General features: G+C 37.7%; 1 protein-coding gene and 1 non-coding gene across 2 annotated transcripts; both read left to right on the top strand.

Annotated features, from left to right (window-relative positions):
• Positions 1-4,188: 4,188 nt before the first annotated feature.
• Positions 4,189-4,295, top strand: LOC120281506. The gene has a single exon (XR_005542645.1). It is a non-coding gene; the product is annotated as a small nucleolar RNA R71 (small nucleolar RNA).
• Positions 4,296-14,760: 10,465 nt separating this feature from the next.
• Positions 14,761-16,535, top strand: LOC120280007 (uncharacterized acetyltransferase At3g50280-like). Its single transcript, XM_039286703.1, has 2 exons — positions 14,761-16,243; positions 16,337-16,535. The coding sequence occupies exon 1, from the start codon at positions 14,828-14,830 to the stop codon at positions 16,223-16,225; it is 1,398 nt and encodes a 465-aa protein (XP_039142637.1). The 5' UTR covers positions 14,761-14,827; the 3' UTR covers positions 16,226-16,243; positions 16,337-16,535.
• The last annotated feature ends 7,581 nt before the right edge of the window (positions 16,536-24,116 follow it).

Below are 24,116 nucleotides of genomic sequence, written 5' to 3' on the forward strand. Positions count from 1 at the left end.
TGATAATGATATAAACACCGTACTTGTATCTCCAGATCATACCCATGAGTTTCATCGTCTCTAAGCCAAGGGAAGATGGCACTATGATCTTCTCGGCCCCTCGAATGGTTTCCAGAAGACCCATACCCATGATAAGTCTGGTGATGTATGGGCCTGAGAAGATCACCCAACTCTAGCGTACTGGCATTGATGATGTAGATACTCAGCCAATATATGCCCCAGATGTAGCGGCTCACTCTGTACCATAGAGTATAAATATAATAACTCATGTCTGCTCAATATTCCAGTGCTATCACCGTGGCTGTTCACTTATCTACTCAGGACGGCGTGAATGTATCCGTAAGTTGGCCAAGAAAGGCAAGTGGCTTTGGACACACCCGGCTCATACTATCCCTACCCACACAGCGCTCTGTAGGTATGCTGCGGTGTCAAACTGTTGGGATAGTCCGTCGGCAGCTGCTCGTACTTCTTTGTATCAATGAAGGCCTCATCGTATAATCTAAGTCGGATCGAGAGCTGTGTGACACTCATACTGTGGTACTGACCAAAAGCTCTATAATGTATGGTGTCAATGCTGTTAAAAATGGAGTATGACCAATCAAACTAAAAGGATGGCAAAACTTATATTGTTAACATACTGATAGTAGGCTCACGTATGGACAATAGTTATCTCCAACTGCCCACTACTAGCAGCTCCTCAACCTCATCAGCCATATCATCTCCCAATTGAATCACTCTCAATGCACTCAAGTCTGGAAACCTCGACTGTTCAAACTTGAGCTTCACCAACCGCTCGAACCGAGCTTGATGCTCGGGAATCGCTAACTCCATATGCTCAGGAGAAGGCTCTCGGGGAAGCTTTCCGACCGCTTTCTTCGATTTGGGGCCATATCTACAAGAATAAAAGAATACAATCAAATTTAACTTGAAAACCTAATTCTATAAAATCTAAATGGTCGTGTGGAAATTCCACATGCCTGTGTGGATCTACGGGGCATGAAAGCCGCACGGCCAAGTTACCAAAAATCCTCCAAATACAATGTAAATTCACTCTAAAATAGTTCTAAAAGCATTCACCAACCAGTCAAGTATGAAAATGATGCAAAATCAGCCTAATAACCAAAAGAAATCAAGATTGGGTAAAGAAAAGAGAAAGGGGAAGCTTACTGACAAAATGAGAATGAAAACTATGAATGACTCCAAAAAATACCCAAAAACTCCTAAAATAGACGTCTAAAGGGTCGGGGAGGGGAATAGAGGTGTTTTCTCGATATGGAGACGTTTAGAATTAAAGAGGCATAAATGAATTTTAAAGAAAAGTCACACCTCTTTGTGTTTTGTACATCCACATGGCGTCTGGAAATTACCCACGAACGTGTGACCCCCACAAGGTTGCCTACGAAGGCAGACACACTCCCCTATGTACTCTCAGGATAGCCCTGACTGCCTCTGAATGCATCCACATGGGCATGTAGAAATTTCCCACGCCCGTGTGCCCGACCAACAGGGGCACCCATACGACCCTGTGGCCTCTCTATCCTCCCGAAAAAAATGGCTAAGTGTTCCACATGCCCCTTTGAAAATTCCACATGGGAGTGTGGATGCTCACATGGGTACTCACAGGGGCATTCACACGTCCCCGTGTCTTCTTGGGATGGAAGAAAGTCTCTGTAGAGTTTCACATGAGCGTGTGGAAATTACCCATGCCTGTGTGCTATTTACAGGGTCATCCACAAGGGCATTCACATGCCCCTGTGTTTTCCGATGGTGGAGACTGAACACTCTGCAGAGATTCACATACCCTTGTAGAAATTACCCACGAGTGCGTGACCGGCACAAGGTCATCCACAGGGGCATTAACATGACCCTGTGTCCTCTCGGGATGAACTCTGACCAGAAACACACGCTCGTGTGGAAATTCCACATGGCCGTGTGTCTTCTCTGGATGACTCAGAAAAATTACAGACTCTGCAGAAAATTTTTGCACACTCATACATATATAGAGACTGCATATAGAATAAAGAACTGACCAGAGAATCATGAAAACATGCTCAAATAAACTAGAAACTTTGCCAATCACAATGAAGCACACTAAAAGACTAACGATCCATGAGAAAAACACATCAATAGCATGTAAAAGTCAAGACACCAACACTTCAAGCTTTTATTCATGCAAAAATTAAACTAAGATCTAGAAAAACATTAAATGCTTGGGTTGCTCCCAAGAAGCGCTTGTTTAACATCGCTAAGCTTAACATACCTGATCTTACCTCACGGGGACTCATAGATAAAGGTTGCCCTCTTACCTACAATATGAAAACATGATGCACATAATTGTTTCAAGGTAGAGGAAGAATTATCAAGCTTGATACCACACAAGGGTCCGTCACCCTTACTCCGTGCTTGCATATCCCCACTAGAATTGGGGTGCTTCTTGTGATGTCTCCTTGCTTTTTTCATCTTTTGGACCATCTTCTTCATGATCCCCGGAGTTGGTTGTAACTTATCCTCTAGACCAAGTGATAAGACTTCTTCATTCTCCACTTCTTGATCTAGCAACCCCTCAAATGGGTTCAGAAACATCATTTCTTGCACATATTCATCAATTCATTCAACAGTGGTGTCAAAAAAATACAAAGTATCATCAAAATTAAATGAATATGCATGGCTTCGGCAAGGCGACATGTCAACTTGTCATCACCAACTCGTAATGTCAACTCCCCACCGTCCATATCAATGAAAGCCTTGGCAGTGTGCAAGAATAGCCTCCCAAGTATCAATAGAACCTCGGCATCCTCATCAACATCCAACACCACAAAGTCCACAGGAAATATGTACTTGTCAACCTTCACAAGTACGTTTTCAATGATGCCCCTCGGATGTCTAACTGTTCAATCACCCAATTGAAGTGTCATCTGAGTAGGTCTAGGCTCTCCCAAGCCTAGCTTCTGAAAGAAAGTGTAAGGCATGACGTTGATGCTAGCCAATGAGTCCGCCAATGCTTTCTCTTCACCCAAACTGCCAATGTTGCATGGGATGATGAAGCTTCCGAGGTCTTTCTTCTAGTTTGGCATATTCTTTTGCAACACCGCCAAACATGAAGCATCTGGTTACACAGATGCACTCTCATCTAACTTCCTCTTGTTGGTCAAGAGGTCCTTGAGAAACTTTACATAGTGAGGCATTTGAGACAACGCCTCCACAAACGGGATATTGATGTGCAACTGCTTGAATAGACCCAAGAACTTCTTGTATTGTTCATCATTTTGGTCATTCTTCAATCTTGAAAGATAAGGGTTTCATGGCTTGTAAGGTGGGGGTAGTACCTCCTTCTCTTTGGTTCTCTCCTCAACCTCCACGACCTTGGGTGACTCAACATTTGTCTTCTCATTAGGGAGCCTACTCTCAACGTCACGACCACTTCTCAAAGTGATCGCCTTCACACGCTCTCTTGGATTGGTTTCTGTGTTGCTAGGCAAACTCCCTTGAGGTCTTTTCGAGAGTGACTTCGCAATTTGCTCACATAATTCTCTAGGTTATGCAATGATGAGGTGTGGTTGTGAAGTGTGGCTTCAACCGATTGAAATCTTGTATCCGATGATTGAATGAACTTGGTCAAAGCCTTCTCTAAGTCGGTCATCCTGTTCTCCAACCCTGAAACTCTATTCTCTATATTTGGGGCTTGTTGTTGTTGGAAACCTGGTGGTGCCATAGTCTTCTGTTGTCCTTGATTACTCCAAGAAAGGTTTGGGTGGCTCCTCCAACCCGGATTGTAGATATTCATATAAGGATTTCCTTGACCTTTCATTGCATTGCCTACAAAATCAACCTGTTCTACTAAGGATGTACCACCAATAGAAATCGGCAATCAGATGGAGCATGTCCTCCACCACACCCAGTGCAACTCATCATTGCCGCTCCTCTTGGAGAAGTTAGAGTGTCTAACTTCTTGCTTAACGACATAACCTAGACAGCCAATGATGTGACTGCATCAATCTCATGAAGTCCAGCTACTTTCTTTCTATCTTGTGTGTTCCACTGATAACTTCTCATAGTCATTTATTCAATAAGATGTCAGGCTTCTTCAGGGGTCTTGCTTCCTAAGGTACCTCCTGCTGCAGCATCAAGTAATTGCTTTGTGCTTGGGTTCAAACATTGTAGAAAGTTTGAATTATCATCCACACGGGGAACCCATGTTGAGAAAATTTCTACAGGAGATGCTTAAACCTATCCCATGTCTCGAAAAGAGACTCCAATTTTGTTGGTACAAAAGAGGATATTTTATTCCTAAGCTTCACAAATTTTCAGGGAGGGAAATATCGGGCAAGAAAAGCTTCTAACATCTCCTCACATGTAGTGATCGATGCTCTAGGTAATGAATGTAGTCGTTGCTTTGCTCTCCACTTCAAGGAAAATGGGAAAGCCCTCAACTTGATAGCATAATCCGTAACACCATTAATCTTGAGCATATCGCACACTTCCAAGAAGTTCTCTATGTGATTGTTTGGATTCTCATCAACCAAACCATTAAACTGTGCTGACTACTGTAACATTTGGATGAAGCCTGGCTTGAGCTCAAAACTCTGAGCTATAATCGGTGGCCATACAATACTTGACTGTGTGAGAAGAACTACGGATCTGGAATAATCAGAGAGTGTCCTCCACTGCTCATACTGTTTTACCATATTATCAGACCATTCACCTTCTATCTCAACTTGATTTGACTGTTCTTGCACAGGTTCTTTTCCCCGTCTATGATTTCTTCTTCTAAATTTTGGATCACCTTTAACTAAAGTTGAAGGGTTTTCTCGGGTCATAACCTGGAGTTGCAACCAAAGAAAGAAAAACAAATCCAAATGATGGAAGAATAAGAACGTGTGAAATACAACAAGGGATGAATAGCTAAAATAGCAAAGTGCAAAAACTTTCAAAACGCCTATTCCCCGACAATGGCGCAAAAACTTTAACACACCCCTTGCATGAGTGCCCCGCAAGTACACGGGTTATTAAAATAATAAAGTACCCCGGTGAGTGGGTAGTCATATCCACAGGGAATAGTGATTGAAAGCAAGAAGTAATGCTATTTAGCTAGGATGAAAACCAAGTTATGATGAGTGAACAAGATCAATGCAAGTAGAAATAAAGAAAAGAAAGAGAAGCGCAATAGGGATAAGGAGAGACAATCGATAAGAGAATGGGATATTCGGACATTGCTCACCCTAGGACTAGTGTTTCAAGTGCAAGACTACTAGTTCGGCCTCCTAATTGACATTTAATGAGTCATGGAAATCCAAAGACACATGGTCCAAAACCTAAGGCCAACCATGACTAATGCTCATACTATGGCCCAGTGGAAAAGATACTCTCGACACCTCGCACTGTGTGGGGTTGCATGAAGCTCTGGGGATTCCAAGTGATAAATCTTATTTTCTAGTATAGATCTAACCCTTTGGTCCAAGCAAAAAACCCTAGTCACAATTAAGCCTCAGTACTAAGGATTACTTCAATGATTCACTCTATTGCTTGCATTTCACTCTATCATTACCGCAAAGAACTCTTGGAACATAGAGGTAAGATAAATCACATCGGAAGGGAAAGGGGATGTTATGGTACCTCTTAACTAACCCTCCAACCCTCTCCAATCTTACTTTGTCTAACCCTCATGGTGTGTCACTCATCCATAAAGATTACCAAGATGGATTCTCAACTCTAGTGTCACTCTAAAGGAAAATCAATGAAATAAACATTCAAGGTTGGAACTCAATTAAAACATCAATTAAAAAAGCAAAACAAGAGCCAATGAAATAGCATCATCCTAGGGTTTACAAGTTCAATCACCCACTAGGGGTTTAGCTTTCCATAGAGCAATATACAATCAACAATGAAATCAAATATAAAAGCATGCAATCCATATGTAAAACCCCCTTGTAGTCCGTATCGATGGTCTTATAGAGTCACCTTGTCTTCTCCAAGGGTTCCCTCGTAAAGCCTAGGGCACACCTCACCAAATCGATGGCGACGAAAGCTCCCCCAATAGCTCTCTTCCAAAGAGACTTGATGTCGAAGGCCGTAGAACCACTCCAAAGACCTAGGGAAAGCCTCTACAAACCCTAGCCACAAGCGCTTCTTAAGGTGGGCAAAAGATGGGAAAAAGATCTCTCAAGAATACTCAAATCGCGGTATTTATAGGAGTTGGAATCGGGTATCCATACGGATGTATAGATTCCCAGAACTTGTTTCCTATGAGTTGGGAACAGTAACTGCTACAGTAATTTTGACACATTCATTTACTACAGTAACTTGCTATAGTACTTCACCAAAATGCTCCCGATTCCATTCTTTTCAATAAGGCCACATGAATGGGCACACATTCATGTTATAGATCATGTTGTGTCTTCATTGAAACCACATTGATGAAGATGTTGCTAGTATTGCACAGGTCGGAACACATGAGTGTAACTCCCTTTGTGCCCATCCACTTTGTGTATTCACTTGAGCATAAGGGAGGTTGGCACACACCCATATGTCTTTGAGCATGACTTATGTCTTTGTGTTTGTCCAATCCAAGAACTTCATCAATAAATGCATCAACGATCTACTTTTGCTTTGTTTCTTCCACAATTGTCTCCATAACCCTAAATGCACAAAAGAACACAAATACACATGCATAAGTGATAAAATATGATAAAAGTGATGCTAAATGTAAGAAAAGAATATTTTGCATTGCTAATACACAAGCACTTATCAAGATCCAAGAAGATCACGGTCTGAGCACGACCATGCTCATACTGTATTAAGCCCAAAAGTTCCTTTTTAATTCCTAGATTTAGGGTTTCTCGATATCTTCTATTCGTGAGTATTTTTCTCCGGGGGGGGGGAGCTCTCATGAGAACGATGATCAGTCGTCACCACTCGAGCTAAGGAGATCAAGGGTGAGTCAAAGATACCAGAGAACTAGAGTTATCCATTCCATAGAGCTCTTGAAGTACATTTGAAGAGATCTTGTGAAAGGGGGAAGTCTAGATGTCTCTTTTCCTTATGTTCATCTTCTTATCTCATTTGTATGAATTCATAAGGGGCTAACCATTCTACAGTGCCACAGGATTGTAAACTATGTTGTCTCTTATACTTTGATTACTTGAGTTCTAATGTCTATGGAGTTCTATTGCTTTCTTGTGTAATTCATGTGTTAAGTAACTTGATGTGCTTGATTTGCATAGATGCTTGTATAAACTTGATGTGTGTGAATTACCATAGTTATGATTACCTAGTGTAGTTGCAAACTTGGCATGTATGAAGACCGTAGTTACACATGTAGAGCTTAGCATAGTTGATACCCGTAGATGCAAAAAAGCTTTTGAGCACCCACAAGGATCTTAGAATGTACCTTAGTAGGCATTAGAACCAAGTCAATATCTTGACCACATAGGAATCATCCTGGGGCATTGCTCTCTTGTTATTGAAACTCAACCCTAGTCTGCTTGGTTCTTTCACCACATTGCTCTTAGTCTTGTTTAGTAGTTAATTCCTTTATCACCCTTTTAGTTTGACTAGACATTAGAGGATCAACTAGTACTAGAAGTCCAGTCCCTGAGGTTCTACAATCCTACCCCCTTGTGGGGTACCATTTTATTACTGGTAACGATTTGTGCACTTGCAGAGAGTTCATCAAAAGTCTTATCCTAAATCTATTCACAAATCTCTTTAATTATGCTAAGTCTATACATGAAGGATCTTTTGATCTCACACATGCAATCAAACATGATATTGAGCTCTCAATATAGTAGAAAACATGGTTTCGCAAGTGTACACAATTGAATCAAAATATAATCAATATAAAATCCAAAATCTAATGTCTACAAAAGATCAAAACCTAGGGTTCATCAATGTCTAATACCCTAGGAAATTTAGTTCTTTATAATTAAGGAAAACATCACAAAAGATAAAGAAAACATAAAATTAATTCTCTCTATCCGAAAGACACAATTATGGCTTAGCTTGAGATGAGGTACGCCACCTCTAATCTCTTCAAGTGACTTTCTTCATGAGTTCCTTACAGTGTAACATCCTACTTTGATGAAAATATCTCCTCTAATGCCTTAGGAATTCTCTCCATCTATAAGCCAAGAGAATGAGAAGAATGCACGGAAAGTACTCCTAAACCTTAACAAGTCTCAGTCTTTTGCTCAAAAGGCAATTCTGGAAATTATCACGATCCTTACAACTAACACATACAAACCACACGAATGGTCTAATGCACGTAATTGCACAAGTATACGGGTCACCAAGTAATACCCCATGGATAAGCACGGGGGTCGTATCCCTCAGTGAACAGTGAAAGGCTCCTATTACTTCTTTTTTGCTTAATTAATAGCCTAATGTCTATGGTGATTAATCTAGCAAAGTAAATCTATTTCTATAAATTAACTACTAAAATACAATTGAGGAATTTAAGGTGGAATTGGAAGGAGTGGGTACCCATTTGGGGCTTCCTCAATTTGTACTTATGATATAAAATAGGATATGGCAATGTTATCTAGTGTTGTACCGGGAGAATTCAAAAGCCTACTGATCCCAATCTTTTACCAACCAGGTCTAAAGCACTAGTAACTTAAGATATGTGCTTACTCCCTCTTGAGAAATTCAACGGAATACACTGAAATTAAGTTTTACCTCGTCTCCAACAGTGCTACACTCCAAAAGTCCGGTCACCTCTAACCAAATTCAGCAAAAAAAAAATCTTTCTCTGAAAATAAGAACATCTAGGGTTATTTATAGCCTGAGTCCGCCATGGGGTTACAATGGCTGTTGTGTGGCCTGTTGTGATCTCAAATCTTTTCTCGCGCCATAAGTTGCACTTTGACTCGGTTTGGCTCTACGCGTTGTACATTATGACCATGGGTGTTATGTATACAATGGTTATTGCCAAGGCTACTGTGCCTCCTGTGATGCTGCCCTGTGAGTTCAGTGCATTGGCATGATTGGACCACCGTCGTGGTGAGGCTGTGGTGGTATTTTGAAACTTGTATTTTGGTCCGATCTACCTCAAATCGCCTACATAATCGCTCTTTTAGCCTTAAAATTCAATAATAGCCATTAGTAATCAAAAGAATGCAATTTTGTACTTGTTTGGCGCTAAATATATGAAATAACATGCAGATAGTGCAAATGATATATGAAATATGCATGTTCAAGCACTTCTCAACAACCATAAGGCCAGTTACTCCCCGATGCTTGCTAGCACGAGAGGATCTTATAGGAGTAAACTAGCTCATAAGATTAAGCATAAGATCCTTTGTGAACACCATCTCTTTATCGAGTATTGATTCCGTTAATCTTATTCTTACCATCTGGGTTGTAGTCTTAACCTTGGCCATAAACATATCTGATAAGTCCATATTTTGCACTTCTTTGGTTCAAAATATCTCTAATTCTCTTCTATAGCTCTATCTATCCTTATTTATCTCTAAAAGTAAAATAGAAAAAAAATAGTACAAAGTTCATCTATAACTCGAAAAAATATATGCAAAGTGTGTTGAATGTAATAATCAAATTTGTTCATTCAAGCACTTATCAAACTCCTTGAATACTTAAGTGTTTGTTTGTCCTTAAGCAATCGGAACAACTAAAACAAAGGAAGAATAAGTACTTGACCTAGGCATCAATGATGAAGTGTCTTAAAAGCCTAAACAAAGTTTGAAGATATTAAAGTACAGATGAAAGCTCAAAAAGAAAGCAAGTCTACTCGATTCAAGACCTTCACGTGTGTGTGTGTGTGTGTGTGTCTCTCTCTCTCTCTCTCTCTCTCTCTCTCTCTCTCTCTCTCTCTTTACTTCACCTTTCCTTAGATTAGACTTGATCATGTAATCTGGGACTTGTTGCCTTTGACACTCAAAACGGGTAGTAATTTTCACACATAATCTGTGATGCCCCTTTCTCACAAGAAAGGAAACCAATTTCAGAGAGCAGCTGCACACACGAGAGGTAGTAGTTTTTTCTACCATATTAACATGTATTCATCTTTTGAAATAGCCCTTTATATCTTTAACGCATATAAGTATACTGACTTTCCAAAAGTAGCTTTCACACTTTAAAAGAAAGATTGTCTACTAATTATAATAATACACAACTTTTTTTAAATCAACAATTTTCAAAAGTTATAAACATTCAATAAAAATCATCTATGCCTTTGGTTTAAAAAACTTACTTTTGATATCCAGAGTGCTATGTAGGATGAGTTGGTGAACAAATGCAAGTGACAAAGCCAAGAATTTAATAAAAATAGTAATTAAAGCATAAAATGCATATTTAACACATGTCATTGGCTAGACTATGAGTCTCCCAACAAATTCTAGTTACCATACACACTAAGTATGCAAGCGACTAAAACAAACAATTTCAAAGTTCTACACCTCTTGTGGACCCCGCCAACACTTGTGGACCTACCCCCCTTTTCATTAAAACCTAGTTAAGTTGCTAAACCTGCTTGCTTTTCCCTTAACCCCTTCTTTTTCTTCTTGTCACCTTGCTTGGAGAGTTTTGCGGAGAGAGAAAATTCCGGAGGGATTCCCGGACGCCCATCCCATCGTTGTCTCCCTCTTGTCCGAGCCTTTACACCCCATGACCATCTTCCTCCTTCATTTTTCCATCTCTCTCTTTCCTCTCCATTCTCCCACTCCACCTTGCTCTCTTGGGACATTTCATGAGAAGCTAATACTATCGCCGGAGCTCATTTTCCTACCGGAGATCTTGATGGCCGGAGGCGAGGCTAAGGAGATAAACGAACCGCTGGTGCTCTCCCGAAGTCTAGTTAGGTGTCTTGCTCTCTTGTTGGTGGTAGGGCTTGATGCTAGAGTTTTGGGAGAAGCTTGTTGTATGTGAAATCTTAAGCATGGTTATAGGTTATTTTCTAAAGAGATGCATGTTTTGAAGCTCCTAGTTGCTTGTGCTTATACTCATGCAACCCTTGAGGTCCTTATAGCTTGTTATCTTTTTCTTACTCCTTGGAACTTGAAACCTTTTTATGCCACATTGGTTTAGTTGCACGTGATTTAGTGGGTGATTTTATACTCTCATGTGTCCATGGTTGTCTATGATGATGATGTGTGCTTGTGGAGCTTCACCCTTTTGATTTGTTTTTGCCTTATCATTGCATGGAGCTATATATATATATATATATATATTTGCATGCATGAGACCATGGTTATTTATTGTGCTTGAAACCATGTTCTCATTTGCATGAAACTATTTGTTTACACCCTTGAATGTTAGCTTGCATGATCCATGCATTGGTGTATGGGTTTTACATACATACACCTACCCTTATATATATACACATATATATATAGTTTATAAACATTATAATAGTGCTTAAGTGGCATGCATCATGGTTGTGGTAATGAGAAATTATATATCATGTATTGGCATAGTAAACCACTATGTTGGTAGAGCATGAGTTGTGTTCAATTAATTATAGCTCTTGATGTTTTGCTTTTGTTGCTTCCTTTGAATCCTTGAGTTCTAATTTGTGGTTAGAAAGACCATGCTTTTGTTGAAGAGTGTTGGTATTTTAGACTAGCTTATCATTAGCCTTTGTGCTTGAACTCTTCCAAGTATTCATGTCTATTTGGTTGGTTTTCCCTTGGATTATAGGACCACGTTGAGCAATAATCTTGTATTTCTTTTGAATTTAGAAGATCATCAAGTAAGTAATCCCTTAATCTCTTGTATTTAAAATTTTATTGTTTTGAATTTAATTTATATAAATTTTTTGAAAATTAATTATGATTATTCTTTGAAACTTATTTTGGAAATGCCATCACATTCTATTATTTATGTTCTATTTAAATAACTCTTAGACTTAGTTGGAACCTTGATTTTTACCTTACCAATATCTATATTTGTTTATATTTGTTTATGTTTTCTTATCAACCAAATGGTATAATAATATTCCTTTCCAACCATCCAATCATGCAAACATGATGATTTGGAATTAAAATCTTAGTCATTCAAACATAATTAGAGGGTTGGTAGATTTTGGGTAATTATTTATTTATTATTATTTTATCATTTTTTTCTTTTATAAGATGTTTGCTTTTAGTGGAAATTTACTTTTCATTACCTCTTAAAGTGGGAGTATGGCAAGAATTGGAAGTTAGGAATCTTTGGGTATTTATTTATTTATTTATTTTAATTATTTAATTGCTCTTTGTTATTACATGACATTGTTTTTGGCAAAATAAATATTAAATTGTTGTTACTATTTCTTCAAAATAGTAGCCAGGTTAAGGTTTGGAAAAAGTTGGTATATTCTTTGCGTTTATTTAATTATTTAATTAATTATTATTCATTTATTTATTTACCTTATCTTATTACATGAATTTTTGGAAGATACTTATGAATATTTTTGTATTCTTCGCTTTGAAATCTGTTTGAATATTTTGGGTCTCCAAATAAGTGATATGCAACCCTGTCAGGGGGGGGGGTTAAATCCTAACCTTGTCGACAAGTAATTTTGGAAAAATGAGACTGCAGTTTCGCACCGTGTCCGTTCGGTGAAATAATCAACGGCCACCTGATATTCAGTCTCGGGTCACCGAGGATAAATAAATGACTTCTGTTATTCTGGCTCGGGTCACCGAGGATAAACAAATGATCTCTAGCATTTACAGTGAATTTGGAGACATACTTTGGAATATGTTATTTATTGCTTTACCCTTAGGTTTTGTTTAAACTATTTTGTGTTATTGATTTTTGTGCAAGTTTCAAACTTGAACTTTTGCTTTCAGTTTGTTTTTGGATTACTTACTTGGGTAGTGAGCTCATGGATTATTTTAAATCCTTTTCAAATCAGGAGAAGTAGACCCAGGGATCTTAGAAGACTTCTAGTAGATCTTTTCCTTTGAAGTTGTATTTTATGTTGTTGTATCAGTCGTATGGTTGTTTAAGAACCTCCTAGTAGGTCATTTTGTATTTCATTTTCTTTGTATTTTAGCTTGGTTGTAAACCTTAAGTTGTACTCATATTTGGTATTTTTGTCAGTTTATTTTCTACTCTCAGTCTGTGTTTATGTTTTGAGGCCTTGTAAGTTCACTGGGCTCCCCGCCCTGTGGGCCTACAGTCATTTGTCAGCGCACCGAGTTCATGGCGTGACACCTCTCCCATACACTTAAATTGTATATTATCCCTAATGTACATGATTAACCACACAAATAGCAGTAGTCAAATTAATGTATGTAAAGGAGGTGAAACTATTACTTCTTCAGTTCATTGAGGAGAAATTTATCCCCTAAGTCTTTTAAAATTCAGCTGATCGCATCTTTCACTATAGGTGAGCTCTCTATAGGAGGTCTATGATCTCTAATAATCGTTCCCAACTGTTGATAGAACTCATCGAGTGCATCTCCTGGTCTATGCCTACTCCAACTAGGGTCTCTCAGTTAATGGTTCAAACCTGCCCAAAACCACTTTATTTAAAGGCTCTTGCATCTCTCTCGATGGCATGTAACTGTAATGGTGAGATTTAACTTCTTGAATCTATTTCTTTTTTTAGAATATTACATATTGGCTCAAGCACTAGAACTGGAACTTGAGTATACTAATGACAATGAGCAGGCAAACCAGGAGCAAGTCAAGAGGGTACGGGGTACGATGTCCCATAAGATATCCTTTCTTTAGTCATCCCAACACAGGGCTATCTCTCAACACCCATAGCAATTAGATGAAATATACCCCCTAGTCCACATCATTGAACATCTTGGAGTTCAAATTACCATCCACCTTTGAGAGATACATACCTTAACTACCGCAATAGAGGCCAGAACAGATGCTAACACTCCATTAGCAGACCTTGGATCGAACCACAAAAAATTTATTTTATTTTTTATTATCATTGAGATACTTTGTATTTTACCAATGATTCACCTTATTAAACTTTTCTCATTTTATCCTATATATTATATGTCTATCTATTTATTTATTTATTTTGGTATGATGAATTATAGTTCTACACAGAGTCATAGTCACTGCACTTAACTAAATTTCATCTATAAATAAAATATTTTATATGTAAATCCAAAAGTACTAATTTACTTTTATTTTATCATCCCTTGTAAAAACTTGGATATTCTGCACTTAACTTGCAATTTTAGTTTACTTAACGGAATTCAATCTATAAATAAAATATCTTTTGAGGTTAGAGAAAGAAAAGAAATTCTAAATTTGTTTTACTCTAGACTTATGATTGCCAATAATATGTAAAAAAAAGGGTTTATTGGCCATTTAGGAACAACAAATGCTAATAGGTAATTTTTAAATCATTGCTTCACTTTAAACAAAAAAAAAAAGCTTTATTTTAAATTAAATTCTTATGGAGAGAGAAAAAAAAAGAAAAATCTATATTTTAAAATTTAATTCTTGGAGAGAGAGAGAGAGAGAGAGGGGCATGAACCAAGCAGGTCATTGCAAAACTTAGTTGCTTGTTTGCCAAGCCAGACTGTCAGAGCGAGACTGAGTCAAGTTCTACCAAACACTTAAAATGATTTTAAATACCAGCTGTTTCCTTCCTGTTAAAAAAATACAAGTTCAGACTACAATTTCCCAGAAATTTCACGGACACCAAACGGTCAGCTTGGACTAAGCAACAGCCGCCACTTGGACTGGACCGCGCATTTAGGCTCGCTGGAACATATATTTTTGGAAAAGATGATGGTAGTGCATTGAAAAGAAGATGGGAGTGCATTGAAAAGAAGATGGGAACATATATTTTATATATGCTGGAACATATATATATAAGAACATATATCCAAACCCTACATATAAAGATCCTATGCCTTCATCTCCCGCAATGGTTACCGTCATTTCCAAATGCACGGTGAAAGCCGAACCACCACCAAAGCTCCTTGCTAACAAGAAATGCCATTTGACTCCATGGGATCTGGCCATGCTCTCCCCACAGTATATCCAGAAAGGCCACCTGTTCACCAATCTCCCTCCCACCTTCTCCATCGATGACATCATCAACAATCTCAAAACCTCACTCTCCTCCACCCTTCACCACTTCTACCCTCTCGCAGGCCGTCTTGCTACCCAACATGAAGTTGACAATGATGGTAACATCACCGGTACCTTTGTGTTCATCGACTGCAACAATGAAGGAGCAGAGTTTGTTCAAGCTGATGCTCAATCAATATCAGTGGAGGATGTTCTTGCACCTTTCTCTGACGTCCCTGCTTTTATCCAATCCTTCTTTCCTTATGATGGTGCTACTAATCACGATGGTCACTCTATTCCTCTTGTCGCACTGCAGCTAACAGTGTTGGCGGATGGTGTTTTTCTCGGTTGCTCTTTTAATCATGTGGTTGGAGATGGCACTTCATTCTGGCATTTCTTCACCACATGGGCAGAGATCTGCCGCTCCAAAAACACCAATGTTATTCCCTCTAGACCTCCCGTTCATGACCGCTGCTTTTTGGACGGAGCTAAACCTCCACTGAAACTACCTTTCACTCATGAGTCTCAGTTCATTGAAAGGTACTTCCCTCCACCTCTCCGAGAAAAGATGTTTCACTTCTCCTCAGAAGCCATAGCAAAACTGAAAGCAAAAGCCAATAAAGAGCGTGGGACAAACAAGATATCATCATTCCAGTCGCTCAGTGCGCTGATGTGGCGGTGTATCACCCGCGCCCGTCGATTCCCGGCCGAGCAAGTGACCAGCTGCCGGGTGGCTATTCAGAACAGGGCTAGATTACAACCTTCTCAATCTCCCAACTATTTCGGTAACTCCATTTACTCACTCCGCATAACAGCGACAGCAGGAGAGCTACTTGAGAATGATTTTGGGTGGGCGGCGTGGGTGATTCATGAAGGAATTGTGTCACATACCAATGATGCCATACGTGGGATGGTGAAAAAATGGGTTGAAGCGCCGGTGGTTTACAGGTTGAGCATGTTTGATGATTTTAGTGTGGTGATGGGGAGTTCACCGAGGTTTGATATGTATGGGTGTGATTTTGGATGGGGAAAGGCCGTGGCGTTACGGAGTGGGAGTGCGAATAAGAGCGATGGAAAGGTGTCATCGTACCCAGGGTGGGAAGGAGGTGGTAGTGTTGACTTGGAGGTTTGCCTCCCGGCAAAGTCGATGGCTGCTCTTGAGGCTGACCCGGAGTTTTTGGCTGCTGTTTCACCGTTTGTTTCTCTGCACGTTCAGACTTCTCAGGTCATTTAAAAATTATGATTGTACTTGGTTGGAATAATTAGGAATTGGGAGTTCGGTTGCAATAGTTGGAAGAGAGAAGCGAATCTGACTTCGGTGATACCGTCACCAAATATAAGTTAGGTTTCGCTTAGTTTGCCTTTATAAAATATCGAACTTCATGTTTGTTTCATTTCACATGTTAGGATGTCATCTAGTCGTTTTGGATAACATTTATTAATCTGCTCATAAATGCCAATAGCAGAGATTTTTGAACATTAGTTGAACAAGTCATCTCTTCATGCATGATATTAATGTTCAGAGAGGAGTCGTTGGTGGCTTAGATCGGACTAGTCATCTCTTTTAAGTATTCTGTCTGTTTTAATTATTATCACATAATACTATAGGTTATGCGGACAAATCTAAATATGAATAAACAAAATAAAAAGAATTAAATGTAATTAAACTAAAACTATTAAATTTTTAGCTGGCAATGGTAAGTGATAAGTGTATGAATGCACATATTTTCATTATTTAGATGCTATTTTAGTTTTTGTGTTTAAAATACAAAAATTTTGGTACTTGCAAAAATTGTGTTTTTTTCGAAGTTATGCAAACTAAAGAATGAAGATTTTTCCGAATCTATGATGTGTGCTTTCTTAGATTTGAAAAACACCATTAACAGTGTTAACTTTTTTATTGTTGATAGAGCAAAATTGTCCATTTATGTAAAAACCGTCATTTGGCATAAAAAAACATGATTTTTTAACATGATTTTATTTGATTTATGAGATTTAAGTTTTTTCATTTATTGGAATTTTGGGAGAGAAAAATAAACTCATATATATATATTACAATAAAATAAAGAAAAAAGTTCTAAAAATATTAAATTTTCTGAATGAAAATTGTTAACATTTTCAGTGGGAGGAAGCGCGGTCATGCTTGACGCGTGCTTCCATGAACATAATTGTGCTAGGAGCCTCTAGCAGTGCTTCCCCTAATGAGTAGAACAACAACTTCTGCCTGAGATATTCAGGGGGAGGGATACGAGCGTGCTTCAACCGTGTTCACTCTGGTGTTACTCCCCTGTAAGACTCTTTACTTAATTCGCAAAAGACTAGGAGATTCAGGGGGACAGAGCACGACTGTGGTCTGGCCATGCTAAGCTTGAACACTTAGCATTCCTTCTGTCTTCTCTTGTTTGGTAACCAAATTCACTTCTAATTGAGTCGAGCTTCTCAATTCCTGCATCACTAACAAACATACCCAGAATAGCACCGAATATATACAAAGATGTGCTAAAAGGAAAGCAAAAGCATAAATTGAGTGTAAGAAAACATGATATGAATTACATTCATAAGTTTTGTTTTTTTGGTACTTTTCCAAAAAAGAAATGCAGAATGAATTAGGCAAAAATGAGACAAGCTGTCTACAGGAAAATAGGTCTCACATGTCCTGTAGCTTTACATCATTACCAGCGGCTTTACATCTAACATTTGTCAATCTATATCAAACATGTCCTGTAGCTTCACATCAATACCCCCCCCCCCAGATCATCCAAGTCTTTACAGGAAAATAAATCTTTTATTTATTCAGCCTAAGGGTGTGTTTGGATAGAGATAATAAACAATATTAGAATAAGTATCATTATCAATTGTATTTTATACCTATGTTTGGATGCATAACTATTATAATGGGAATATGATGTGTAATGAATGAATAGTGGTAATGTAGAGGCATATGTATTACTCCCAAAATTGAGAGGAATATCACTATTTGGGGAGGAATGAATAGTGTTAACCTTTGAAATGATATTTTTGTCCATTTGAATATTTAATTAAATAAAATTAATAAAATTAAATAATTATCTAAAATAATTAAATTAAATAGTAATTAAAATAAAAATATTATATATAATTATAATAATGAATAATATGACATTTTTGCATATAACACTAATAAATAATTAAAATAAGATATTTAATATGAATATTTAATTATAATAATTATTTTTAATAATAATATTCAAGTATTTTTAAATAAAAAATTTATTTATCATTAATTACATGTAATCGGATTTATGTGCATCAAGGGTATAAAGGAATTTCTCTCGTTCCCTTATTACTATTTTATCTATTCTTAATGAAATATATTTGTTTTTATTCCCATTTCTATTCCTACAGTGTCTCATTATCATTCCCCTTCTCATTTCCATTCTATTTCTATTACATGAACCAAATGCACCCTAAATTTCTTATGAGAGTCATATTCTTCTCCATAGTACCTTGGGTGAACTTGCACTCTATGTGTTATGAATCCTCTCTCTGATACCCAATTAGAAGGAAATTCGGTAATTTAGATTGCTAAAAAGATATTAACATAAATATGCACGACCTAAATGAAGTTGGGTAAAAAACCACTGTAGTTTGGATGGAATATTTTCCATTCAAGATGTCAACACGCCATGTTGCAGACATGACATAGACTCAATGTGCCTACCCACCTTGCAATGTTGCCAAGCTAGTTAGGCCCAAGTTTTTTTAAAGTTATACATCAAAAATTAAAAAACAATAATAATAATAATAATAATAATAATAATAATAATAAATTACAATAAAATAAAGAAAAAGTTCTAAAAAATATTAAATTTTCTGAATGAAAATTGTTAACAATTTTTTTTAAAATTTTTTATATGGAGAATTCCATAAATGGGGAATAAGTATTAATTATCAAGTAATAAGTCTTTAAAAACTAGTCTTCTTTAGATAAAATCGGCCAGACAAATTGATGATCATTTCAAATAGGAAAAGGCCACCAATGCGGACCCCACAAATGTGAAATATTAAACATTTTTATGGTCCTATCACTTTGTTAAGCTGTTAGAGTTAACATTATCTTTTTTGATCAAACTCCCAACCACATCTTACCGAAACCTTGTCACCTTTTGTAGTTGGTGACGAACAAGCCATAAATTTAAAATAAGGAAGTCCTAGCATGTGATCTCTACTCCGCTATCTTGATCCTACTTCTGTATAGGAGAAGATACTTTCTTTTGTTCAAAGCGTAGGATTAGAGAGGGATCACAGGTGTGTGTTGCCGCATTTTCTTATGAGCAGTTCATGAGTAGATCTCCAATGTTTAGGGCAATGTAGCCTATGATTCATTAGAAAAGGCGTGTCACGTTGTTGAACCATGATTTGTGTGGAGTTCTTTGCATTCAATCGTGGCCTTCACTTTAAAAATGGTGCTTTATGTTAGCATCTTATCAACAAACAAGGGAATTATCATGCGAAAAATATACATGCCAAAACACAGCGAATAGCAAAATTAAACGGCAAGTAAACATAATAAAACCTTACTGCATGCCAAAACTAGGATTAAAAGTTTTTTTTTTACCTTTTTTTTATGACGATTCTGAAAGTACCATTGTTTCCCCGAAATTGAAAAAGAGACTGCGAATCGCGACTCACCTCTACAATCATGTACACACGAACGTCTCGGGAATCAAGTAAGTATGCTAGTACGTCGAGAAACAACACTTGGTTTTTGGTTTGAATAGCAAGCCGATATCGATGAACGAGAAGAGAAAGAGGGACTGTGAGCGCTGTGACGGCGGGTTCCGGTGGCGGGCTCCGACGGCAGGCAACGGTGGCGGTGGCCAAGGGAGAAGAGAGATGGATGACGGCTAGGGTTTCTTAAGATACTATCTCTCAATCACTCTATATCCTCTACCTCATTTTAGGATTAAACCATCTATTTATATTGGAAACCCAAATTCTAATTTATGAAATGAAAACCCTTCACTCCTAATCAAATTAGGACTCTCTTCTATACTTAACTAATTAAACCATTTTAATTAACCAAATGGATTAGATTAGATTAATAGTTAATAAGACCCAACAGAAATAAGCTATTTGGTCCACCTATTTATGTTTCTCACCAAAACCCTAATCAGGTGGTCCAATGAGAAACAAATATTGAACCTTGATCTTGGCATTCTTAGTGTATAATCCTGTAGATATATTCAACATTGGAAATGAGCTTAAACAATTTTAACAATCATAAATCATAATTATTCTCTAGCAATATAATACGATTACCCAATATTAAACAAAGGTCAATTTCGAAAATTAACGAACCTGTCGCAACCTCATATAATCTTTTGCCACTAAATATCTTAATTAGCATAAGGCATGGAGTGAGTCACCCTTATTTTAATGCTAATTAATTTCTTGATCTCTTAGTGAACTGACTAGGTCAAGCAAATGATAACTCTTATCATTTCCCTTGGGCGTGGCCATGCACTACTCAGCCTTACTAATCAAGTGGCTGGTGATATTCACTCTCTCTATAGAGAAGGGCAATCCCTTCACTTCACTCATGTTTCTCAACATGAACCGTGACATACCCAGATATACATGTACTTGTCACTCAGTTATGAATGACATTAGGCGTAAGTCAAAGCATGTAAGGATTCATCTGAGATCCATAGTGATTTCAGGTCAAAAGATTCGAGTACAAGAATTGCTTGAGAAAAACATTTATGATTTTACAACCATGTAGTGTTCTCAAGAGCGGATCGATTCAGGTACATTGTTCCCTAACATGTATCTATGTCCTTTGATTGATATCCCATATCTTATGACCCGTAAATCAAGGCCATCTCACAAAAGACATACTAGTCTTAATTTATTTTCATTCCCATAAAAATATTCGACTAGGGACATTTAGAATATTGTTCTAGTCTATGCTCCAAGGCTTTACTATCCAAATCAAGGATTTGATAACTTTAGCAGAGCCAATATTCAAGGATGTTTTATCTTATTAACTATGCATAGAGATAATAATAAATAAAATGATGCCTCATAATAATTATCCAAATAATAAGAGTTCATACAATGTATTGGGGTTAGGGCTTACACTAACAATCTCCCACTAACACTAGTCCCAATCAGGCATAACTCTAAGACAAAAAGACCTAATATGATAATCATGTTTTGGCTTGGCCAATTGCTTGGTCAAAGGATCATCTACATTGTCTTCTCCAGCAATCTTGCAAACTTTCACGTATTCTCCATCGATGATTTTCCAAATGAGATGGAATCTCCTAAGTATGTGTTTGGACTTATGGTGTGACCAGGGCTCCTTGGCCTATGGTATGGCCCCATTGTTGTCACAAAAGAGGTTTACTGGATCTAGGATGCTTGGGACAACTACTGACCCAATAAAAAAACCTCTTAAGCCATACGACTTCCTTAGCAGCATCCGATGCAGCTATATTCTCAGACTCTGTGGTAGAATCAGCGACGATGTCCTATTTTGAGCTTTTCCAGCTTACATCACCTTCATTCAAGCAAACTACATAACCAGATTGCGATTTACTGTCATCGGCATTGGTTTGAAATGCAACATCAATGTAACACATTACAATGAGCTCATTCTCACCATCGTACACTAAGATGTAATCTTTAGTCCTTCGTAACTACTTAGGAATACTCATGACAATAGACCAATGGTTTTCCCCTAGATCCTGTTGGAATCTGCTAGTCATGCTTAGTGCATGCGCGACATCCAGCCTAGTATATAGCATGGTATACATGATAGATCCAATAGCAGAAGCGTAAGGGATCTTACTCATGTCTTCCCTTTGTTCTTTAGTCTGAGGACAATCCCCTTTACTTAAAACAACTCCCTGAGACATGGGTAAAAACACTTTCTTAGAGTTAGATATATTGAACCGTTTCAGTATCGTATCTATGTACTTTTCTTGGCTTAGTCCAAAAAGCCATTGTGATCTATCCCTATAGATCTTTATACCTAGTATAATCTTGGCTTCATCTATGTCCTTCATTAAGAAACACTTCCCTAACCATTACTTAACATTTAACAATGTTGGGATGTCGTTTCCAATAAGCAAGATGTCATCAACATATAACACAAGAAAAATGACTATGCTCCCACTATCCTTCTTGTACACACAAGGCTTATCCTCAATTTTGAGAAAGCCAAACCCCTTGAATGCCTCATTGAAATGGAGGTTGCAACTTTGGGATGCTTGCTTGAGTCTATAAATAGACCTCAGCAGCTTGCACACCTTGTTGGGGTTCTTCTGACCGACAAAACCCTCAAGCTATGTCATATACATATCCTCAAGGAGGTTTCCATTAAGGAAAGTCATTTTGACATGCATTTGCCATATCTCAGAGTCATAATATGCTGCTATGGCAAGAAAAATCCTAATGGATTTAGGTATGACTACCGGTGAATAGGTTTCGTCATAGTCAATACCATGAGTCTATCAAAAACCTTTCGCCACTAGTCTACCTTTGAAGGTGTTATCGGCCTGACTTTTGAAAAATCCATTTGCACTCAATGATCTTAGCACCTTCTGATGGATAAACTAAAGTCCATACTTGGTTATCATACATCGGTTACATTTTGGATTTCATAGCACCAAGCTATTTATCCGAATCAGAACTCTCAATTGCCTCTTGGTAGGTGGTTGGCTTATCTTGATCCACTAGCTCTAAGCTTTGATCGTTAGTAATGAGAAAACCATATCTCTTAGCCTTGTGATGAATCCTACAATACCTTCTTGGTTCTTGTATAATGGTTCGGGTTCCACAATTCCTTGTGAATCCGTTTCCAATTCCAAACTATCCTCTATAGGAATTTATGGTACTTGAACCTCCTCAAGTTGTAATCTACTCCCACTATTCTTCTTGAGAAAAGACTCCTTCTCTAAGAAAACAACATTCCAATCAAGAAACACTTTGTTCTCATTAGAGTTGTAGAAATAGTATCCCTTAGTTTCCTTGGGATACCCCATAAATAGGCACTTGTTGGTCTTGGATGAGAGCTTGTCCGATGTTAACCTTTTAACATGTGACAAGCAACCCTAAATCTATAGAAAAGTCATATTAGGCTTTCGCCTAGTCCACATCTCATATGGTGTCCTTTAAATTTCCTTAGTTAGAGTTCTATTTAGCAGGAATACAACAGGCTCAAGGGTATATCCCCAAAAGGACATTGGAAGATCAGCTTGAATCATCATTGATAGAACCATATCCAATAAAGTCCAATTCCTCCTTTCTGACACACCATTCTACTGAAGTGTTCTAGGAGGAGTGAGTTATGAAACTATTCCACACTCTTTCAAATAATGGTTAAACTCTCGGCTTAAGTATTCACCACCTCGATTCCATCGAATGGCTTAAATATTTTTGCCAAGTTAGTTTTGCACTTCATTCTTAAACTCCTTGAATCTTTCAAAAGTCTCGGACTTGTGCTTCATAAGATAGAAGTAGCCATATCTACTGAAGTCATCCATGAATGTAACAAAGTACGTAAAACCACCTCTAGCATGTGTGCTCAATGGTCCACATACATCAGAATGTATTAGTCCCAATAAATCACCTGCCTTTCACCTTGTTTGTTAAAGGGTCTTTTAGTCATTTTGCCATGGAGACAAGATTCACAAGCCCCAAATGATTCTAAATCAAATGAGCTAAGAAATCCATCCCTATGAAGTCTTCAGATATGTTTCTCATTTACGTGACCCAAATGACAATGCCAAAAGTATGACGGGTTTGACTCGTTCAATTTAACCTTTTTAGTATCTATGTTATAAATGGACTTGTAGTTTTCTAAGTCTAGAACTTAAAGCCCACTACTAAGCATAGAATTGCCATACAGAATGTCCTCACAAAAAATGAAAATAACATTATTCTCAATAATGAAGTTATAACCATCATTATCCAAACAAGAAACTGAAATAATGTTTCTGCTCATAGCAGGCACATAATAACAATTTATTAAATTCAAAACAAGTCCAAAAGGCAAAGTTAATGGATAGTCTCCTATCTCTATGGCAACAACCCTTATTCTGTTCCTTACTCTTAGGTCAACTTTGCCTTTAGTCAAA

Source organism: Dioscorea cayenensis, chromosome 17 (genome assembly GCF_009730915.1).
Source record: "Dioscorea cayenensis subsp. rotundata cultivar TDr96_F1 chromosome 17, TDr96_F1_v2_PseudoChromosome.rev07_lg8_w22 25.fasta, whole genome shotgun sequence".
Taxonomy (NCBI): Eukaryota; Viridiplantae; Streptophyta; class Magnoliopsida; order Dioscoreales; family Dioscoreaceae; genus Dioscorea; species Dioscorea cayenensis.